This window comes from Pleurodeles waltl, chromosome 12 (genome assembly GCF_031143425.1).
Source record: "Pleurodeles waltl isolate 20211129_DDA chromosome 12, aPleWal1.hap1.20221129, whole genome shotgun sequence".
Lineage (NCBI taxonomy): Eukaryota > Metazoa > Chordata > Amphibia > Caudata > Salamandridae > Pleurodeles > Pleurodeles waltl.
The window spans coordinates 532,043,560-532,063,912 of NC_090451.1; the positions used below are offsets into that span (position 1 = coordinate 532,043,560).

General features: G+C 45.1%; 1 protein-coding gene across 5 annotated transcripts in view; it reads right to left on the minus strand.

Annotated features, from left to right (window-relative positions):
• SF3B3 (splicing factor 3b subunit 3) overlaps window positions 1-20,353 on the minus strand; it is a 342,606-nt gene that overhangs the window by 209,673 nt on the left and 112,580 nt on the right. For all 5 annotated transcript variants that reach the window (XM_069217510.1, XM_069217514.1, XM_069217511.1 and 2 more), the window contains 4 exons: window positions 18,867-18,962; window positions 17,862-17,934; window positions 14,270-14,421; window positions 13,651-13,806 (listed from right to left, as the gene is read on the minus strand). In XM_069217510.1, the coding sequence (XP_069073611.1) occupies window positions 13,651-13,806; window positions 14,270-14,421; window positions 17,862-17,934; window positions 18,867-18,962 (477 nt within the window). The remainder of the gene's footprint in view (window positions 1-13,650; window positions 13,807-14,269; window positions 14,422-17,861; window positions 17,935-18,866; window positions 18,963-20,353) is intronic.

The window sequence follows — 20,353 nt, forward strand, 5'->3', positions numbered from 1 at the left end:
AGTACCTTGAATTGGTAATGTATTCCTTTGAATACAAACCTTAGGTATTTCCTGTGCGATGGGTGTATTGGTATATGGAAATAAGCATCCTTGAGGTCTAAAGTTGCCATGTAGTCGTGCAGTTTTAGCAATGGCAATACTTCTTGTAGTGTGACCATGTGGAAGTGGTCTGATTTGATGAAAGTGTTCACTACTCTGAGGTCTAGGATTGGTCTCAGCGTTTTGTCCTTCTTTGGTATCAGAAAGTACAGTGAGTAAACTCCTGTGTTTATTTGTGTGTTTGGCACTAATTCGATTGCATTCTTTTGCAATAGTGCCTGCACTTCTATCTCCAGGAGATTGGAATGGTGTGTTGTTAAATTTTGTGCTTTTGGTGGTATGTTTGGAGGGAATTGTAGAAATTCTATGCAATAACCATGTTGGATAATTGCTAGAACCCAAGTGTCTGTAGTGATTTCCTCCCATGCTTTGTAATAATGACCTATTCTTCCCCCCACTGGTGTTGTGTGGAGGGGGTGAGTGACATGTGAGTCATTGTTTAGTAGTAGGGGTTTTGGGGCTCTGAAATCTCCCTCTATTTCTAGGGAATTTCCCTCCTCTATATTGTCCCCGAAAACCTCCTCTATACTGTCCCTGGTAAGTGGACGGTGTTGCTTGCGAGGTGCTGGCTTGTGTGCTTTGACCCCGAAACCCCCCTCGAAAGGGCGTTTTACGGAATGTGCTGTAATTCCCTCTGCTCTGCGGGGAGTAGAGTGCGCCCATGGCTTTGGCAGTGTCCGTATCTTTTTTGAGTTTCTCAATCGCTGTGTCCACTTCTGGACCGAACAGTTCTTTTTCATTAAAAGGCATATTGAGAACTGCTTGTTGAATCTCTGGTTTAAATCCAGACGTTCGGAGCCATGCATGCCTTCTGATAGTTACAGATGTATTAATTGTCCGTGCAGCTGTATCTGCAGCGTCCATGGAGGAACGTATCTGGTTGTTGGAGATGGTCTGTCCCTCCTCAACCACTTGTTTTGCCCTATTTTGGAAGTCCTTGGGCAGATGTTCAATGAGATGTTGCATCTCGTCCCAGTGGGCTCTGTCATAGCGCGCAAGTAGTGCCTGGGAGTTCGCGATGCGCCACTGGTTTGCAGCTTGTGCTGCGACTCTCTTACCAGCTGCATCGAACTTGCGGCTTTCTTTATCTGGGGGTGGTGCATCTCCAGATGTGTGAGAGTTGGCCCTTTTCCTAGCTGCTCCTACAACAACAGAGTCTGGTGGCAGCTGTGTAGTGATGAAAACCGGGTCCGTAGGAGGCGGCTTATACTTTTTTTCCACCCTTGGTGTGATTGCCCTACTTTTGACCGGCTCCTTAAATATGTCTTTTGCGTGCCGGAGCATACCAGGGAGCATAGGCAGGCTTTGGTAGGAGCTGTGGGTGGAGGAGAGTGTGTTGAACAAGAAATCATCCTCGACCTGTTCTGAGTGGAGGCTTACGTTGTGAAATTGTGCTGCTCTAGCCACCACCTGAGAGTACGCGGTGCTGTCCTCTGGTGGAGATGGTTTTGTAGGGTATGCCTCCGGGCTGTTATCTGACACTGGGGCGTCGTATAGGTCCCATGCGTCCTGATCTTGGTCACCCTGGCTCATGGTGGTGTGAGCTGGGGAGTGTGATGGCGTTTGTGCTGGTGAAACGTTAATCACGGGCGGAGGAGAGGGTGGTGGTGTAACTCTTTTCACCACTTTTGGTTGTGGTGCTTGTTCCGTCTGGAACTCCAACCTTCTCTTTCTCCTAATGGGGGGAAGGGTGCTTATTTTTCCTGTCCCCTGCTGAATGAAGATACGCTTTTGCGTATGGTCCACATCAGTTGCTTGTAGCTCTTCCTCAAACCTATGCTTTTGCATTTGGGAGGTTAGCGAGTGCTCTTCTGTATAAGAGCCTGAAGCTGGGTCGCTTGCAGTTTGTTTCGGCATCGAAACTTTGTCTGCGTGTTTTTTCGGCTCCGAGGTGACTTTTTTCCTTTTCGGGGCCGAAACCTCTCGGCGTCGATCTGTTTCGGTGCCGCTGTCTCGGCGTCGAGCCGTGTCCACACCGGCATCTCGGTGTCGAGGCTTGTCTCCAGCACTTTCTCGGTCCCGAGAAGGCTGCGTGCCGGTGTCTCGAACGGAGTCGGACGATCTCGGCACTGTTTGGACCTTTTTCGGTGCCGACGGTCGGTCACCGAATTTATGGGTCGAGCCATGGCCTGGTGGCAGTGGCGTCCCCTGGGCCTTGTAAATGTTTCTTTGTGTGGTTTTCGACGTCTTACTCACGGTTTGTGTATCGTCGAATCATTCGGAGTCTGAGTCTTGGATCGAGAAGGTACCTTCTTCTTCCTGTTCCTCGAACTCCCGTTGGGCTGTCGGTGCGGACGCCATTTGAAGTCTTCTGGCTCGACGGTCTCGGAGTGTTTTTCGGGACCGGAACGCACGACAGGCCTCGCAGGTGTCTTCGCTGTGCTCAGGTGACAGGCACAGGTTGCAGACCAAGTGTTGGTCTGTGTAGGGGTATTTATTGTGGCATTTGGGGCAGAAACGGAACGGGGTCCGTTCCATCGGCGTTCTTCAGCACGCGGTCGGGCCGACCAGGCCCCGACGGAGGATCGAAAAACTACCCCGAAGGGCACCGGAGCTCTTCGATCTTCGATGCGGTGTGGAATCTAAGTACGCCGATCCCGAACGCAACAATACCGACGAAAATCTTCCGAAATTAACTATTTTTTCCGTTCCGAAACTCGGAGCGACAGGAACACGTCCGAACCCGATGGCGGAAAAAAAACAATCGAAGATGGAGTCGACGCCCATGCGCAATGGAGACAAAAGGAGGAGTCACTCGGTCCCGTGACTCGAAAGACTTCTTCGAAGAAAAACAACTTGTAACACTCCGGCCCAACACCAGATGGCGAGCTATTGCAGAACATGCGTATCTACAGCGACAGATGCCATCGAACCTGTGGTTTACTTGGGACACCTTGTAGGTGGAGGCCAAGTTCAGCCACTCCAGCCTAAGATCCAGACTATTCTGGACTGGGCAGCTCCAAAAACCCAGACTGGGATATGGATCCATAGTGACAGCCTTCACAGAACTTACCTCCAAGAAAATACCCAAGAAGGTAAACTGGACTGTAGAATGCCAACAGGCCTTTGACACTCTGAAACAAGCAATGTGCACAGCACCAGTTCTAAAAGCTCCAGATTACTCCAAGCAGTTCATTGTGCAGACAGATGCCTCTGAACATGGGATAGGGGCAGTTTTGTCCCAAACAAATGAAGATGGCCTTGACCAGCCTGTTGCTTTCATTAGCAGGAGGTTACTCCCCAGGGAGCAGCGTTGGAGTGCCATTGAGAGGGAGGCCTTTGCTGTGGTTTGGTCCCTGAAGAAGCTGAGACCATACCTCTTTGGTACTCACTTTGTAGTTCAAACTGACCACAGACCTCTCTGATGGCTGATGCAAATGAAAGGTGAAAATCCAAAACTGTTGAGGTGGTCCATCTCCCTACAGGGAATGGACTTTATAGTGGAACATAGACCTGGGACTGCCCATGCCAATGCAGATGGCCTTTCCAGGTTCTTCCACTTTGAAAATGAAGACTCTCTTGGGAAAGGTTAGTCTCATCCTCTTTCGTTGGGGGGGGGGGATTGTGTAAGGAAATGCCTCCTTGGCATGGTTACCCCCTGACTTTTTGCCTTTGCTGATGCTATGTTTTGATTTGAAAGTGTGCTGAGGCCTGCTAACCAGGCCCCAGCACCAGTGTTCTTTCCCTAACCTGTACTTTTGTTTCAACAATTGGCACAACCTGGCATCCAGGTAAGTCCCTTGTCCCTTGTAACTGGTACCCCTGGTACCAAGGGCCCTGATGCCAGGGAAGGTCTCTAAGGGCTGCAGCATATCTTATGCCACCCTGGGGACCCCTCACTCAGCACAGACACACTGCTTGCCAGCTTGTGCGTGCTGGTGAGGACAAAACGAGTAAGTCGACAGGGCACCAATGCATGAGCACTGTGCCCCTACAGTGTCTAAGCAAAACCTTAGACATTGTAAGTGCAGGGTAGCCATAAGAGTATATGGTCTGGGAGTCTGTCAACCACGAACTCCACAGCACCATAATGGCTACACTGAAAACTGGGAAGTTTGGTATCAAACTTCTCAGCACAATAAATGCACACTGATGCCAGTGTACATTTTATTGTAAACTACACCCCAGAGGGCACCTTAGAGGTGCCCCCTGAAACCTTAACCAACTACCCGTGTAGGCTGACTGGTTTTAGCAGCCTGCCACAATAGAGACATGTTGCTGGCCACATGGGGAGAGTGCCTTTGTCACTCTGTGGCTAGTAACAAAGCCTGCACTGGGTGGAGATGCTATCACCTCCCCCAGGCAGGAGCTGTAACACCTGGTGGTGAGCCTCAAAGGCTCACCCCCTTTGTTCCAGCACCACAGGGCATTCCAGCTAGTGGAGTTGCCAGCCCCCTCCGGCCCGGCCCCACTGTTGGCGGCAAGGCCGGAGGAAATAATGAGAATAACAAGGAGGAGTCACTGGCCAGTCAGGACAGCCCCTAAGGTGTCCTGAGCTGAGGTGACTAACTTTTAGAAATCCTCCATCTTGCAGATGGAGGATTCCCCCAATTGGGATAGGAATGTGACCCGCTCACCTTGGGAAGAGGCACAAAGAGGGTGTACCCACCCTCAGGGCTAGTAGCCATTGGCTACTAACCCCCCAGACCTAAACACGCCCTTAAATTTAGTATTTAAGGGCTCCCCTGAACCTAGGAACTCAGATTCCTGCAACCTAAGAAGAAGAGGAATGCTGAGCTGAAAAACCCTGCAGAAAAGACGGAGACCCCAACTGCTTTGGCCCCAGCTCTACCGGCCTGTCTCCCGCCTTTGGAACAAAACTGCTCCAGCGACGCTTTCCCCAGGACCAGCGTGGTGGCTACCCCGAGGAGCCCCCCCCCCCCTTTGCCTGCATCGCTGAAGAGACCCCTTGGTCTCCCATTGAAACCTATTACAAACCCGACGCGTGTTTGCACACTGCACCTGGCCGCCCCCGTGCTGCTGAGGGTGTACTTTCTGTGCTAACTTGTGTCCCCCCCGGTGCCCTACAAAACCCCCCTGGTCTGCCCTCCGACGTGGGTACTTACCTGCTGGCAGACTGGAACCGGGGCACTCCCTTCTCCATTGAAGCCTATGTGTTTTGGGCACCACTTTGACCTCTGCACCGGACCGGCCCTGAGCTGCTGGTGTGGTAACTTTGGGGTTGCTCTGAACCCCCAACGGTGGGCTACCTTGGACCCCAATCTTAACCCCGTAGGTGGTTTACTTACCTGCAAAACCTAACAATACTTTACCTCCCCCAGGAACTGTGAAAATTGCAGTGTCCACTTTTAAAACAGCTATTTGTGTTTTATGTGAAAAGTATATATGCTACTGTAATTATTCAAAGTTCCTAAAGTACTTACCTGCAATACCTTTCATGCAAAGTATTACATGTAGAATTTGAACCTGTGGTTCTTAAAATAAACTAAGAAAAGATATTTTTCTATACAAAAACATATTGGCCTGGAATTGTCTCTGAGTGTGTGTTCCTCATTTATTGCCTGTGTGTATGTACAACAAATCCTTAACACTACTCCTTTGATAAGCCTACTGCTCGACCACACTACCACAAAATAGAGCATTAGTATTATCTCTTTTTGCCACTATCTTACCTCTAAGGGAAACCCTTGGACTCTGTGCATACTATTCCTTACTTTGAAATAGTGCATACAGAGCCAACTTCCTACAAGTGCCATACCTCTTTCCCTAAAAATTGTGCAATTGCTCCCCAATTGGCAATAATATTGCCCCCCCTGTAAGTCCCTAGTAAATGGTACCCCGGTACCTAAGGTCTGGGTATCAAAGAGGGTCCCCAATTCGTGCAGCATGTATTCTGCCACCCTCAGGGACCCCTAACCTAGCACATGCAGACTGACACTGCAGCCTGTGTGTTCTGGTGCAGCTAAAAGTGAAAACACAACACGGCACAGAGCCTGTGTGCCACGACCCTAATACTGAATGCAATATATGTAAGTCGCCCCTCTAGCAAGCCTTACAGCCATAAGGCAGGGTGCATTATATTACATATGAGGGCATATCTGAACGAGCAGATAGCCCCTGTTATGTCTGTCAATTCTCAGACATAGTAATTGACCAGGGAAACCATTTTAAATGCATGTGCTGGACACAGGTCAATACGAGTTCTCAAACTATATGATAGCTTCACTGAAGATAAGGAAACATCTTGTGTTAATACACCCTCAATGATTCCTGAAATGGATTTATTAATACATGCACTAAGAGGGCACCTTACCTAGAGGTGCCTCCTGGAAACCTATCAACTGCTGGTGATCTCACTGACTAGTTCTAACAAGTCTGCCACCAACGCACAAGAATCTGACCCCCCCCTCCCCCCAATGGGGAGAACCTTTTTTCACTGGTACTCAGAAAACAAAGCCTGTTCTGGGAGAGGTGTTTACACACCCGTCCCAACAGGATGACCTGCAAAACTCTGGAGAGGGTGATGCCCACTCCCCACAGGAAGTGGTCATCTAGGGGGGTGTAGTGACCAAGGGTAAGTAGCCCATTGACTACTACCCTTCAATCTCCTTAACGCCCCCTAAATTGAGTATGTCAGTGAACCAGTGATACACAAGGACTTCAGATCTTTGCTGGACACAAAGGAAGGAGTGGACGAGAAGCCTGCTGAACCCGAGAACCAAGGAGCGCGACAGACTTGGCACCAACCCTGCTAGCCTGCCTCCTGCACCCGACCCTCAAGAAGCAACTGACCTGTCCTGTCCTGTCAGTACAGACTCCAAGAAACTGGGAGAGCTGCCAGTGCTTCGCAAATCGCCAAGAACTCCCTTGGAGCACAGGAGATGCTTCCCTGCATCTGCAGGCATCCAAAGAAAGTACTATGAGAATCAGGTCCACAAAATATCTGTATCTGGCGTTGATCAGCATCAATGAACCTGAGCTGCGCAGATCGAGCTGCAGTGGGCCAACAGTGCAAGTGTGGTTCCCAGGCTACACAGAGACCAAGTCCACCCCGAGCTTCCCTCTGTGGACTTCCTAACTGCGCCTGCTGCACATACCACATCCCCCTCACCCCCCCCACCCTTCACCACCACTGCCTCTGATGAGGAAGACACAATGGTCCACTGCATCTCTGCAACCGGCCCGAGAAGAAAACCACTGGTGTCCCTACATCCCCCAGGCTTGTGAGACCCTGAGCCCACATGCTGGCTCGGCTGGACCGGTCCATGCCTGTGTCTGCAGACACTCCCCCCTTCACCTTGAACACCTCTGGTGATGGAGACCCAACAGTCCATTGGACCTCTGCACCCGGACCAAGGAGAAGAGGACCACTGATGCCCTTATATCCCCCAGGCACGTTAGACTAAAGACCACTTGTTGGTACAGCCATACTGGACCACCAGTCCATGCCTGATGCCTGAGGGCCCCCCTCCACCCTGACCACTCCCCAGTGAAGGTACACCAGAGGGTCCAAACAACCTCTGCACCCGGATGCCCCGACTGAAGACAACAGGACCATTGGTGTCCCTACATCCTCGAGCACCGCAAGACGTGAACACCCTCCCCAGGTTGTTTGCCCAGACTGGACTCGGTCTTCCCCTGCAGCAACTTTGTGATCGGACCGATCCCCATAGATTTAAACCGATCACCAGGCGCTGAACTGCACCCGGCCACCCCAGTGCCACCCGAGGTGATCTGTTGGTGTGGCCTTGAGCCCTGCCCCATACTTACCAAGTCCAGAAGATTGGTCCTGTGAGTCGCTGTACTATATCTATATTAAGTGCTTGTTTTTCCTCCTTAGTAGAACATTGTCGCATCTGAAAAATGACCTGTCAACTTTTAAAAACTCTAAAGTACTCACGTGAGCTTGGTATCAAAAAGATATAGATAGATACACACACACAATCTGCAGCAGTACATGCCACGAACAGATGTACACTGGGTAAGTGAAATATTCCATTCAATGGCATGTGTAGCTGCGGATACACAGGCTGTGCATAGACTGAAAAGCAGTTCTTCTCCCAAGTAAGCAGTGGTTAGCCTGTAGGAGTTGAAGTAGTTTGAAATAGTGTTCCAAGCACTGCTTGACCAACATTTACTTGTTGTCGAGATAACACATCTACACTGTAGTATGTAGTAAATGTGTGTGGTGTGGCCCATGAGGCTGCTTTACACAAGTCTGCCCTTGGTATATTTCCTAAGAATGCTATTGAAGCACCTTTCTTTCTAGTGGAATGTGCTTTAGGGGTTACTAATTGTTGCCTTGTAGCTTTAAGATAGCAAGTTTGAATACACTTTACTATCCATCTAGTTAACCCTTGCTTGAAAATAGGATTACCCTTATGAGGTTGTTGGAAAGCGACAAAAAGTTGTTTGGATTTTTTGAAGTCTTTGGTTCTATCTACATAATACATTAGAGCTCTTTTGAGATCAAGAGCGTGGAGAGCTCTTTCAGCTGCTGAATCCGGCTGTGGAAAGACTGGCAATTTCACTGACTGATTCATGTGAAATGGTGATGCCACTTTGGGTAAGGATTTTGGATTTGTCGTAAGTACTATTTTGTGGTTGTGTAATTGGAAGAGGGGTTCTTTAAAGGGAAAGCTTGAATTTCACTTACTCTTCTTACGGAAGTAAATGCTACCAGGAATGCAACCTTCCATGAGAGAAATTGAATAGCACAAGAGTGCACGGGCTCAAATGGTGAACCCATAAGTCTTGTGAGCACAATGTTAAGGTTCCAGGCAGGAGCTGGTGGTACTGTAGGTGGAATGACTCTTAAGCCCTTCCATAAATGCTTTTATGACAGGAATTCTAACATAGAGGTATGTTGTCTGATTTGGAGGTAGGCCGATATTGCTGTTAAATGAATTTTAATAGATGAGTATGCAAGATTTGCTTTTTGTAAATGAAGGAAATAGCATAAAATATCCGGTACTGATGCCTGAAGTGGATCAGTATCTTTAGGCTGGCAGTAATATACAAAACATTTCCATTTATTTGCGTAGCGCTGCCTGTTTGTAAGTTTACGTGCTTGTTTTAGAATGACCATACATTCTGATGGAAGCTGTAGGTATCCAAATTCTATTACCTCAGGAGCCAAACTGTCAGCCAAATTGTCAGGATGAGCATAGTGGAATTGGGATGCCTTATTTGACCTCTGTTTGAGTCAACAGGTCTGGTCTGTTTGGAAGCTTGTGATGTGGTACTACTGACAGATCCAATAGTGTTGTGTACAGTGTGGACGTGCCCACATGGGAACTACGAGTATCAGTGAGGGAAGTGTGACTCATCTTGTTGACCAAAAACAGAATTAATGGGAGAGGGGGAAAGCGTAAGCAAATATCCCTGCCAACTGATCCATAGAGCATTGCCCTTGAATTAAGGATGTGGGTATCTGGGGGCAAAGTTTTGGCATTTTGCGTTTTCACTTGTTGCGAAAAGGTCTATGTTTGGTGCTCCCCACATTTGAAAGTAATACTGAATTACCTGTGGGTGATCCTCCCATTTCTGTATTTGTTGCTGCGTCCTGCTTAAGAGGTCCGCTAGGTGGTTGTGTATCCCTGGGATGTATTCCGCAAGCAGGTGAATGTGATTTTGAACTGGCAATTTCCACATTGGTTGTGCTAGAAAGGACAATTGGGACGAGTGTCCCCCACACCCAGTGTTTTTGCAGATAATACATTGTTGTCATGTTGTCTGTCCTTATTAAGACTGTTTTGTGTATGATCTTTGGTTGGAATGCTTTGATGGCTAAGAACACGGGCAGTAATTCCAAGTGGTTTATGTGGTACGTTTGCTGGATTGAGTCCTATTCCCCTTGTATTGTAAGATTGTTGAGATGAGCTGTCCAATCTGTCATTGATGCATCTGTTGCGATTATGGTCTGTGACACAGGGTCCTGAAATGGCTGCCCTTTTGATAAGTTGATGTGATTCCATCATTGCAGAGATTTGTAAGTTTGGCGGTCCAACAACACTAGATCCTGTAGTTGACCCTGTGCCCGAGACCAGTGTTGCGAGAGACACTGTTGCAGTGGTCTCATGTTTAGACATTCATTTGACACTATTTACTATGCAAGATGCCATCATTCCCAATAGCCTCATGACAAATCTTACTGTGTAAGTTTGATTGGCCAGCAATTGGGATATGAGAATGTGAAACACATGTATTCGTTGTGGATTTGGGTAGGCTAATGCCGAGTGTTCAGAATTGCTTCTAGATAAGGTTGAATTTGCGCTGGCTAAAGGTGAGATTTCTGGTAATTGATTGTAAACCCTAATTTTTTTAGGGTATCTATTGTGTATTGTATGTGCTGTTGACAGTTTCGAATGGTGCTGGCGTTTATTAACCACTCATTTACATAGGTTTTTGTAGCAAGGTAATGACATCCTGTAGAGTGACCATGTGAAAATGCTGTTACAGGATATATTGATTTGGAGGCCTGAGATTGAGAATGGGTCAGAGTACCATCCTTTTTTGATATGAGGAAGTATAGGGAATATACTCCCGTTTCTTGCTGAGTGATGGGAACTATTTCTATTGCCTCCTTTAGTAGTAGGGATTGTACCTCTTGTTTCAGCAGAGTAGTGTGTTCTAGAGAGAGCCTGTGAGAACAGGGCGGAATGTTTGGCTGAGTAGCGATTAGTTCTAGGCAATAACCATTGCGGATAATTGAGTACCCACAGGCGATGTATGTTACTTTGGAATGGATGGGAAGTCATTGTTTTGAGGAGGCAGAAGTACTGTTTGAGGCAGGGAATTTTCCTCTGGCCCTGAAATGTTGTCCTCTGTAAGAGGACCTGAATGACCCCCTGGGGTAATACTGTTGTCCCTGTCTTAAGGGGGACATGGATGCTTCTGTAGCTTGGGATTTAAATCATCCTCTACATTGCGGTTTTCGAAGAGAGCCCCAAAATGGTGTAGTATAAAGAGCTCCTTGGTGGTGGAGTAGGAGGTTGTGGTGAAAAGGAAAGTTGCGGTGAATGTGGTGAAGATAGCCCAACAGGTTTTAGCTTTTCCTTTTGTTTGTATATTTTCACCAGTGGTGGAGCAGTATCCAGAGTTTCCTGGAATGCTAATTTCCTTTTAGTATGTGGAGGCAGAGAAGCAATAATTTTTACAGGATCTTTCTGAATTCTCTTTTGTTTGCTGTCCATATCCTCCATAATGGGTTGAATGTCCAATTCATCCTTTTGATGTTCTATAGCATGTTTTATGCTTTTAAAGGATTGTTCACTAAGTTTTCTGGGCACATGCTTCATTCGAGTCTAAAGTCCTGTTTCCTCTGTATAGGAAGATGTTTTCGGCCCCTAAGATGGAATCTGAGGTTTCGGCCCCGAAGCAGAGCACTGTTGTTCCGGATCTGATGTTGTGAGATGCCGATTTAGTTCAGAGGTGGAAGCCTGCATCTTTCGGCTTGATGCCAAAACAAGTGTGGTAGCCTGTTGAGGGAGTGTCTTGGCCTTTTTCGGCACCAAACCAAGGGTCGGCCGACAATCATTTGTTTTCGGGTGGAACCATGGCTAAGAAGCACTATTGCACCCAAGGCCTTGCATGTTGTTTTGCTTGTTTGGATTGGGGCTGGTGTACTCACGTACTGCGCCATAGCTATAGGCTGGCTGTGCTCCTCTGAATCCTGCTCGGAGTCGGAATCGAGACTGCCGTTTGTGCCTGTTCTTTGCCAAGGATGTTGTGGTGTGCTCTGTGAATTGACACCTTCTCCAATCGTCTTGCCTTTCGATCACACAATGTTTTCTTCTATTGAAAAGACCAACACGCCTTGCAGCTTTCCTCTCGATGGTCTGGAGAAAGGCAGAGATTACACACCAAGTACTGGTCGGTGTATGAAAACTTGGCGTGGCACTGAGGACAGAATCGGAATGGAGTATGATCCATGAGCCTAAGACGCAGTAGGCCCGAAGAGGCCTGAGAAGGGGGCGCGGGTGCCAGAAAGAGTGTTCAATTGATCCAGACGGTACTTTCGGATTGAGTTTAGAAGGAAAACCGCATTCGAAACAATACAGACTGTAAGAGAAACATTAGAAAGTTCTGAGAATTTCTGAACCGAAAATCCCAGAGCGAGAGGGAACACGTCCGAACCGGACAGCGGAAATAAAATAACCTAACAAAGGAGTCGATGCCCATGCGCACTATCACCGAGAAGAGGAGTCACTCAATCCTGTGACCCTAAAAAATCTTCTAAGAAAAACAACATGTAACATTCAGAGCCCAACACTAGATGGCAATATATGCACAGCATGTGTATCTGCACCTTTAAATGCCATCGAACATACACACACACACACACCTTAAGTTAATGAGATTGGTCCCATAAGTCACTATACTATACCGGAATATAGTGCTTGTATTTCTCTTTATAGGACAGCACTACCGCTTCTGAAAAATGCATTGTCGACTTTTGAAACCTGAAAGTCTTTCTTTCAAAATGTACTTACCTGATCGTATGGACTCTGGTTCCTAAACACATAAATAAATATTTGTTATTTTTGTAAATTGGTGTGGCTCTCCTTGAGTCACATTGTCTCATTTATTGACTGTTTATTTGCAGATGTCTAGCATAAAGACATCTACCCTTAAAAAGAGCACCCTGTGATTGGTAGAGAAAGCCTCTGTCCACTGGTAATGAAATCCCTGGACACTCTGCACAATATTTTTCATTGTGATGTATCATATACTGAGCCAGCTTCCTACAGCAAGTGCTTACATAATCTGCTGATGACATCCCATCATTTTACCGGTTTACTAAGAGCACTGGTTGTATATAAAAGGCTTGGCTAATACAGCATCACAATAAGAGGCAAGAGTCCAAACAGGTGGCTCCTAGAAGCAAAATATATTTCCCAAACCTAAAGAAGATAAATCTTACACAACTTCTGCAGCATTGAGAAGTAAAATGCACTGTCAGCTAACCCTGTCAAGCCTGTGTCCTCTTCATGCCCAATGACCTGATTCTAGCTCAATTACACATGCTACCAACTCAGTGACCCTTCTAACCCTAATGCACAAAGGAATGCATTGCGAGACAACAAACACCTTGACATTGGACAGGAACTACCATGAGATTCCAGCCTCAATCATTCATAACTCAAACCTCCCAAGACCGAACCCAATTGTGACAAAAAAAAAAAAAAAAAAAAAAAATACGCTTTTTCCATTGCTTTTTTTAGTATGTTGATTTCTTGATAACATGTCCGTCTTTCCTGTCTTCATCCATACAGCAGAACGACTAACTAGTATTATTAAGCAATTATGATATCTGCCCCTCCCCGCTTACTGTCCTATGTACATGGCTGGCTGATAACACTGCAATGAGAAATATAAAATAGCAGTTATTTACTGCTGCTATAAGCAAATAAAATGAATAAAACTTGGGACCAGTCAATATGTAATTTCACATCAGCAAATGTCTGGAATGTGGATAGTATCTTGTAGGACCAGAATAGCCTTAACTCACGTACCAGACAAAAGTCACACACATAAAAAAGAAAAGAGAATAGGATGGTACAGATCTCTTTGTTAGTTTGCACTTACAGGGTCCATCTCGAAATAGACCAGCTCTCCTCCTGTTAGAGCAATCACCACTTGTCGCTGGTTAACAGCACACTTAACAATTATCTTCTTGCCAGGTGTCTTCCACTCGTTCACTCTCTTGTCTGCACGGATGTGTCGGATCCCATCTGGGTATACCTGAAAGTTTAGACATTGTTGACTTAGCTGTACTCTTGGCTTAAATGCTCGGATTTGTAAATGAACTACCAGGATGACAACCTAAGTATTCACATTTTAGGGGATTGCATTCCTATATGGAATATATATAATACACTGTGAAACTGCAAGTCAAAAGACGGGGTTTCGACTTAGTGCAGAACAAGTCCATAGGAGCAAAGCTCTAACTCTTGTAGAAACTAAAGAAAGACTCATCCATTGCACGACCACGTAGGAACACTATAGAAGATATAACTTAAATAGTTGTCTAACTTCACATTGTAAAAACATGGAAGTAAGCCATTGATGATCCTTTGCAGTGAGGTCAAAAGCAATTTGCATACTGTTGGTCCCATTTAGGCAACAATTTACGTGCGACTTACATTAGAGGCATCATGGCCACTGAAACAGCCATGAGAACTGGAATTTGTAACTGGATCCTTACCTGCACCAAAGCATCCTCCCCCAGCAAAGAGCAGGACAAGGTGGGTGTTGTGCCCAAAAAACCAGAGTCCGTCACTTCCTCCACAGTTTCCCCAATAGACAGTACCAGAGTGGCGTTGACGAAGGACACTATGATATAGGCATCATACTCGTCTAAGGGAGAGGAGACGGGGACAAAAGGCCAGCGTAGATGCTTTATTAGGACATCATACAAGTCTGACATGATAGATAGAACACAAACAGTATTTTTTTTTTAAATTATACTGGTAGCTGGGCCTGACCTATCATAACTAAAGCAGTGTTACAGTTCAGGAAACATTTATGGTGATTAGAAGAATACATGAAAAGTGCAATTTAGCACACAGATTACAAACTCTGCATCAAGTTAGAGACAAACAAGGAAAATTAACAACAATGTATAGGCCCTAATGTTGATATGTCCCAAATATGTATTGCAACATAAATCTCAATTAAGAATGCTTCCTGTTGAACATGTACCACCTACAGGGAGGCAAAGAACAGCCATTAAGCCATGAATACTCTTTTCACCACAAGTATACAGATTACACAGATCAGTGCTGGAATCCTTAACAGAAGGGAAGTGACCAAGAGCAGATTTAGCCACTTACCAATGAAATCTCTTCACTACCATCAACTCATCTGCTTGTAAGCCTTCAATGATAAGTCATGATTAAAGTACTCCTTAGTCAATATGCCACACACTCATTAGATGAATGAACCAGAGTCAATCTCCCTTATCCAGCCCACTCACAGATACTGCTAAAGAACAGTGATTACAATCCCAAAGAGTCAAGCATGGGAAGAGGCTGGAAGGCATTTGTTGTGGGAAGCTATATGGATCACTGAATGCCAGTTTGCCAAGTCAAAAACAATTCAGTCCCTTTCCTGCTCCCCAGGCACCCAACTCTGACCATCCAGCAGGAGACTGGAGCAGCAGACACCATAGAAATCCCAATCTTCTTTTAAATGAAGCAAAGGAAGATCAATTCACCCACAACAGGTGCACAAGGTCAAAAGGCAATGGCATGTCTGCAAACATTCATCCAATCAATTTAGCAAAGAGTTTGACCAGGTGAAAATAAACAAAGAAGGGTGGTTGTTTCAGCCACGGTGCCTGAAGTATACAGGAGATGGCTAATAGTTCATGGTGCAAAAATATTCCAGTAGCTAATTTGCCTTCATTAGCAGAGCACTGCTACAAAATCCTAAACCCTTTTCAAACTCCTTGCTATCTTACAGTGTCAGAGTCCCACCCAAAATACATCAGCATTGGAGTGAGCCAAGACATAAGCTGTTTCTGTACAAAACTACAAAGGCAAACATGAGGATATAAAAGTGAACCCAAAAAGACAAACCAGTCCGTTCTAGATCATAAAATACCTTCTTGGAAAATACAAAGATCACACAAATTGATATTTTTTATACAGGATCATTTGCAAATCTTCAGTACGATGTTAGGTTGCGAAAGGTCTCAGTGATCCCTCCCGCACCAAGAGAGGGGAGAGGATTTATTTCCAGAGATGGCCCCTGCCCTCCCCCAACACTTCAGACTGGCATTGTAGCAAAAATCAATGGCATGGCGAGTCCCTCCTCCGTGGCTCCTTTAAGGTTGGCATGGAGCCAGGGATCCCCTCGTGTGTAACCTGAAACAGCAGAGGAACCCCTAGCACTGGGTACACACCTGTGGGGAATCAGCACCTCCACCACCAGACACCTGTGAAAGAGAAAGAGAGGCTTGGTATTGGTAGTGAGTATCACCACGTACCAGCCAGGGTTAGTATTTGCCATGTGATTCTCTAGATGGAAGGAGGGGACTCAGCTCTTCTGGACACAGTAATGCATGAAACCATTTCTAGCAACACCTCTACTTCGCCACCAGTTTAGAAACAAGTTTAACTGTCTGTGGTTTCAGAATCGCATTTTCCTGTAATCAGGCTCTGAATTTTGCTGCTGCCTACAGTACGCTGGTTGGGTACACAAAGGTGATGGCTCCTACACTCACGTTTGCTCAGTCACACAGATGAGTGAATATATAAAAAAAACAAAAAAACGAAGGTATAATAGACCAAATATCCGATAAATAGTGTACACTGAGTGTTCAGGATGAATTTTATTAACCAATCGATGTCACCAGTATCAAAGTAAATAAACATTTCCAGGCACAAGAGAGTTAAAGATTGAGCTCTAAACATGTGGCGGAGCGACAGAATTCCTCGTTACAGAATTAAGTTGGCAAAAGATTGTCTTTTCTTCACACTGAAGTTCTGAACATGCACCTACAAGACCATTACTTTGGCCCACACATCTCAAAGACACGCTACTATGACAAGACCCTCCCATGCGATCACTGCTTCTATGGGGTTGAACGAACCCAACTTCTATGTGATGCTTTGTTTTTAATGCTACAAATGCTCTCAGAGATAATAGAAAAGAAGAGTCTTGCACTTTCCTTTTAATTCGTGGCAAACTGAATGAACAGCACCGAAGGGAGAAAAAGTTAGATTACTTCAAAGCCGACACCCTTCACGTTTTAGAAAACAGCAGTGGTTGTCAGCTGTAGCTAGCTGTATTGCAGGTGATTGAACTAGAAGCAAACACATAGTTAAAGGGACCTGTTTTGTTACCATTACCAAAGCTATGGGGTGGAGTGATACCTAAATAATTTTCAGGTCACCATAAGCACTACAAACCCTAATATGTTGGGAGAGGACAGCAGATGGAATCACCCCACTACTGGAGGTAACGTGTCTATGTTGTAATAAGGATATTCCTCATTAACAAATCACATCAACAGTGTTTGCTCTGATCAACAGTGAGTATTGGGGAATGCAACTATGGGGTTGTGATGAATTCTATGTTCTGGGAGGCTGAGTTGTCACGTACTTCAGTGTGGCTTCTTAACCCTTTTGGAAGGCACAAGTCTCTAGTATGACAATAGAGCACTAATATAGCTTTCTACAGTGACTCAGCAGCGAAGTGGTTGCAACCAGCAACTCTAACAAGAACTCTCCAGTGCCGAGCTACCTATAAGAATGTGAATATCAGGCACTATCTCACTGCGGGTACTTCCTTTAAAATAATGTATAATTAAGATCTGTAACCTTCGTTTATTACTTATTGATCAACCCAGTGACTCTCTACCCCCTGTGCGTGAGCATGATACGGCAGAGCCTTGATATTAAACTTTGGTTTTGGGGCAGCTGTTTTGGGGCAGTTCACAGGCGGAAGAGAGGATCATCCTGCGCCTGCTGTCTTTGGAGACTGTGCAAACACGGATCAGTTCCAAGGTTCAAATATCAAAGGCTGGAACTTGCAGAGAAAGGAGCCCAGCAGTTTTACCCACATCAACAAGCTCAAGATACATTAAGGCAACCTCGATACAAGTGCCCTGCAGTAGGATTATTAAGATTCTCGCAAGACTGGATCAGACTGCTAACTCTCCACAGTGTGAAGTTCTGGAGAAGAGACATGTAGCTTCATCATATTCCAGTCAGTCCAATCACAAGGGTAGAGGGGCGCACCTCCTGCTAATCTCTCACACCATTTCCATGTCAGTTGCAAACATGGCATACCTTCAAGATGTTTTCTCACAGTCCAAACAGCATTGGGGTTACCGGGCAGCTCCGAGACGGCCATTTCAGACACCTGAAATAAGAGAAGAGGCTCTGTGAGCAGTGGCAGAAGCCCAGTCAAGAGAAGCAACTTTGTCAAACAGAATAGAGAGAGAACTACCAATATCAGACATTGGGCTCAATACTTTATGCCAGATGCAAATGGATAACTACCAGATACAAAAGAGAGTGGTGTGAATGGGCCAGGTAGCCCTTTTATCACCCATAGCAATGTACAGAAGAATCTATTTTAACTTAAAGCAGCACAAGGACAAGACCCTTTGAAGATGTGTTTTTAATTTAATAGTTGTGCAGGTTGATTTTCAGCAGAAACATTATTCAAAAATCCATACATTGGATTTGGGTATTTTGAACCATTCTCTGCTGTTAACTGTCTCACAACTTCTTCAAAGATAAACGTTAATTATCTACATGAAGGAGCAGGACGTTGACCTTGTAACTGTACACTAAATTTCAGCACACAGAAAGAAATGCCACACACAAATGTATCCATACGTCGACATCTGAAATAAAGTTAACTCACTATTTATACGACACTAATGTATACTTTGACCGATCCTAAGTAACCTCTTTGGAGGGGGGCGGGTGTGGGGGGGGGGCAAACATCTCTAAATTATGCTCTTTGGGGAATAAAAACATGTTAATTATTATTTGAATGGTGGCATCCACTTCCTGAATTTAATCCTATGAAAATAACCAGAATGATTTAACATCTTGCAGTAACTTGGGGGTACATTTAAAAAAAGAAAAAAACACAAAAACCAGTGGTGTAAAGTTACCCAAGTGACAAACACCAATTATACACCCAAGCCACTGTTCTAAAATGAATGCAAACTGGGCCACATATGTGACTCTTTTGGATGGGTTTAACAGTGACATGGTATTTAGGATCAGAACCTAACATGTTTGATCTATATATTTTCAAAACTGATGCAGGTTTCTCACCTCTAGACCATGTCTCAGGACTCTCAGAGATGACCGGGGTCCCCTTCCGCAAGCTACATATAACTGAGGTGTGTCTTCATTAGCCAAATCCGCGATCTGGAGCGAGATAAATGCATGATGCACGCGCATGAAAAGATCAGAAAGAAAGCAGCATGTGGAGATTTTAAGTTACAGCAAAAGGAAATAATGTTATTTACCTGCAGCAATTGATATTCAGAATACATTTTTAATAGACATGTGGGCATTGAGGGATAGAGATTTGAACATTTTGGAAAACATTTCATAGTTTTGCCAAAAAAAAGGAGGTTTATTTTTTAAAACAATTATGCTGAAAGGTATACCGGAACACTGGTTTCAGCTTTCTGTCTGGGACAGAAACATTACATATATGTATTTACAGAAGATACTAGCACTAAAGTTAATGGTATGGGCACTAAATTCTTGAAGCGTGTGATACTCAATAGATTTACATGCTTCAATTAAACAACCAAGCAATGAATATCCAAAAAGACTGAGAAACAAGCTTCCTTTTAGGCATGTTTTGGAGAAATGCGTATCCATCATAGTCTGCAGTGCCCAAGCAGAAGTGCTTGCTGATGGCATGAAACAATTTACAAATTACAGCTTTGCCAGATAAAGCAGGAGGTCGCTGTCCAAGAGTAGTGAACTTGCAAGCCTGGTTTCTTGTAGCACTAGTTTTGGAGGTACCAAGAAAAAGGAAGAGCTTATTTTAAGGCCTACATCGCCTGGTCCAGAAACAGATCTTAATATGGTCAGTCATTATGTGTGACGTGACCCTACTCTTACCATTAGGGAAATGGCAGGTGACCATGCACAGACATAAGAATGAGCGTAAACAACAATCCTGATAAAAGGTAGATAACTTGCATTCATGTAAAAAAAAAAAAAAAAAAAAAAAAAAAAAAAAAAAAGGCAAGGTGCCCTCCAAGAATCATCATGTCTCATGTTCATGGATCGCTTCACATGTCCGCAACTCAATCTTTACGTCCAAAAGAATCAACGGCTCTACAGATGAGCAAAATATAGCTAGCAACACTTTCCCTGAGTAATTCAGGAGCCAATTCACACCCATCAACCACACACAACTCACATTGGGACTCCAAATCCCCCCCCCCCCCAAAAACCGCCTTACAGAAGTATACAATTATTACTGAGATGTTGCACAGCAAACACCACCCTCTGCATGGGGTTTTCTGTGCAATAGCTCATATTTATAGGGGTGAACTGGGGGCTCCCCTGTCAAAAGTAAACATCCTTGCACTTTTACAGATTATCAATAACAGTTGAGAGGAAACATGATGGAAACCACCTTGTTGTGATATTGACATTTCTGTATGACTCACACCACCATACATATAATTTTAATCTCTCAGTAGGACTTCACAACGGAAAGGTGACACTCTAAATTCTACATCTCACATAAATACAAAATGATCTAAACCTCAAATCTTGACAATGAAAAACCT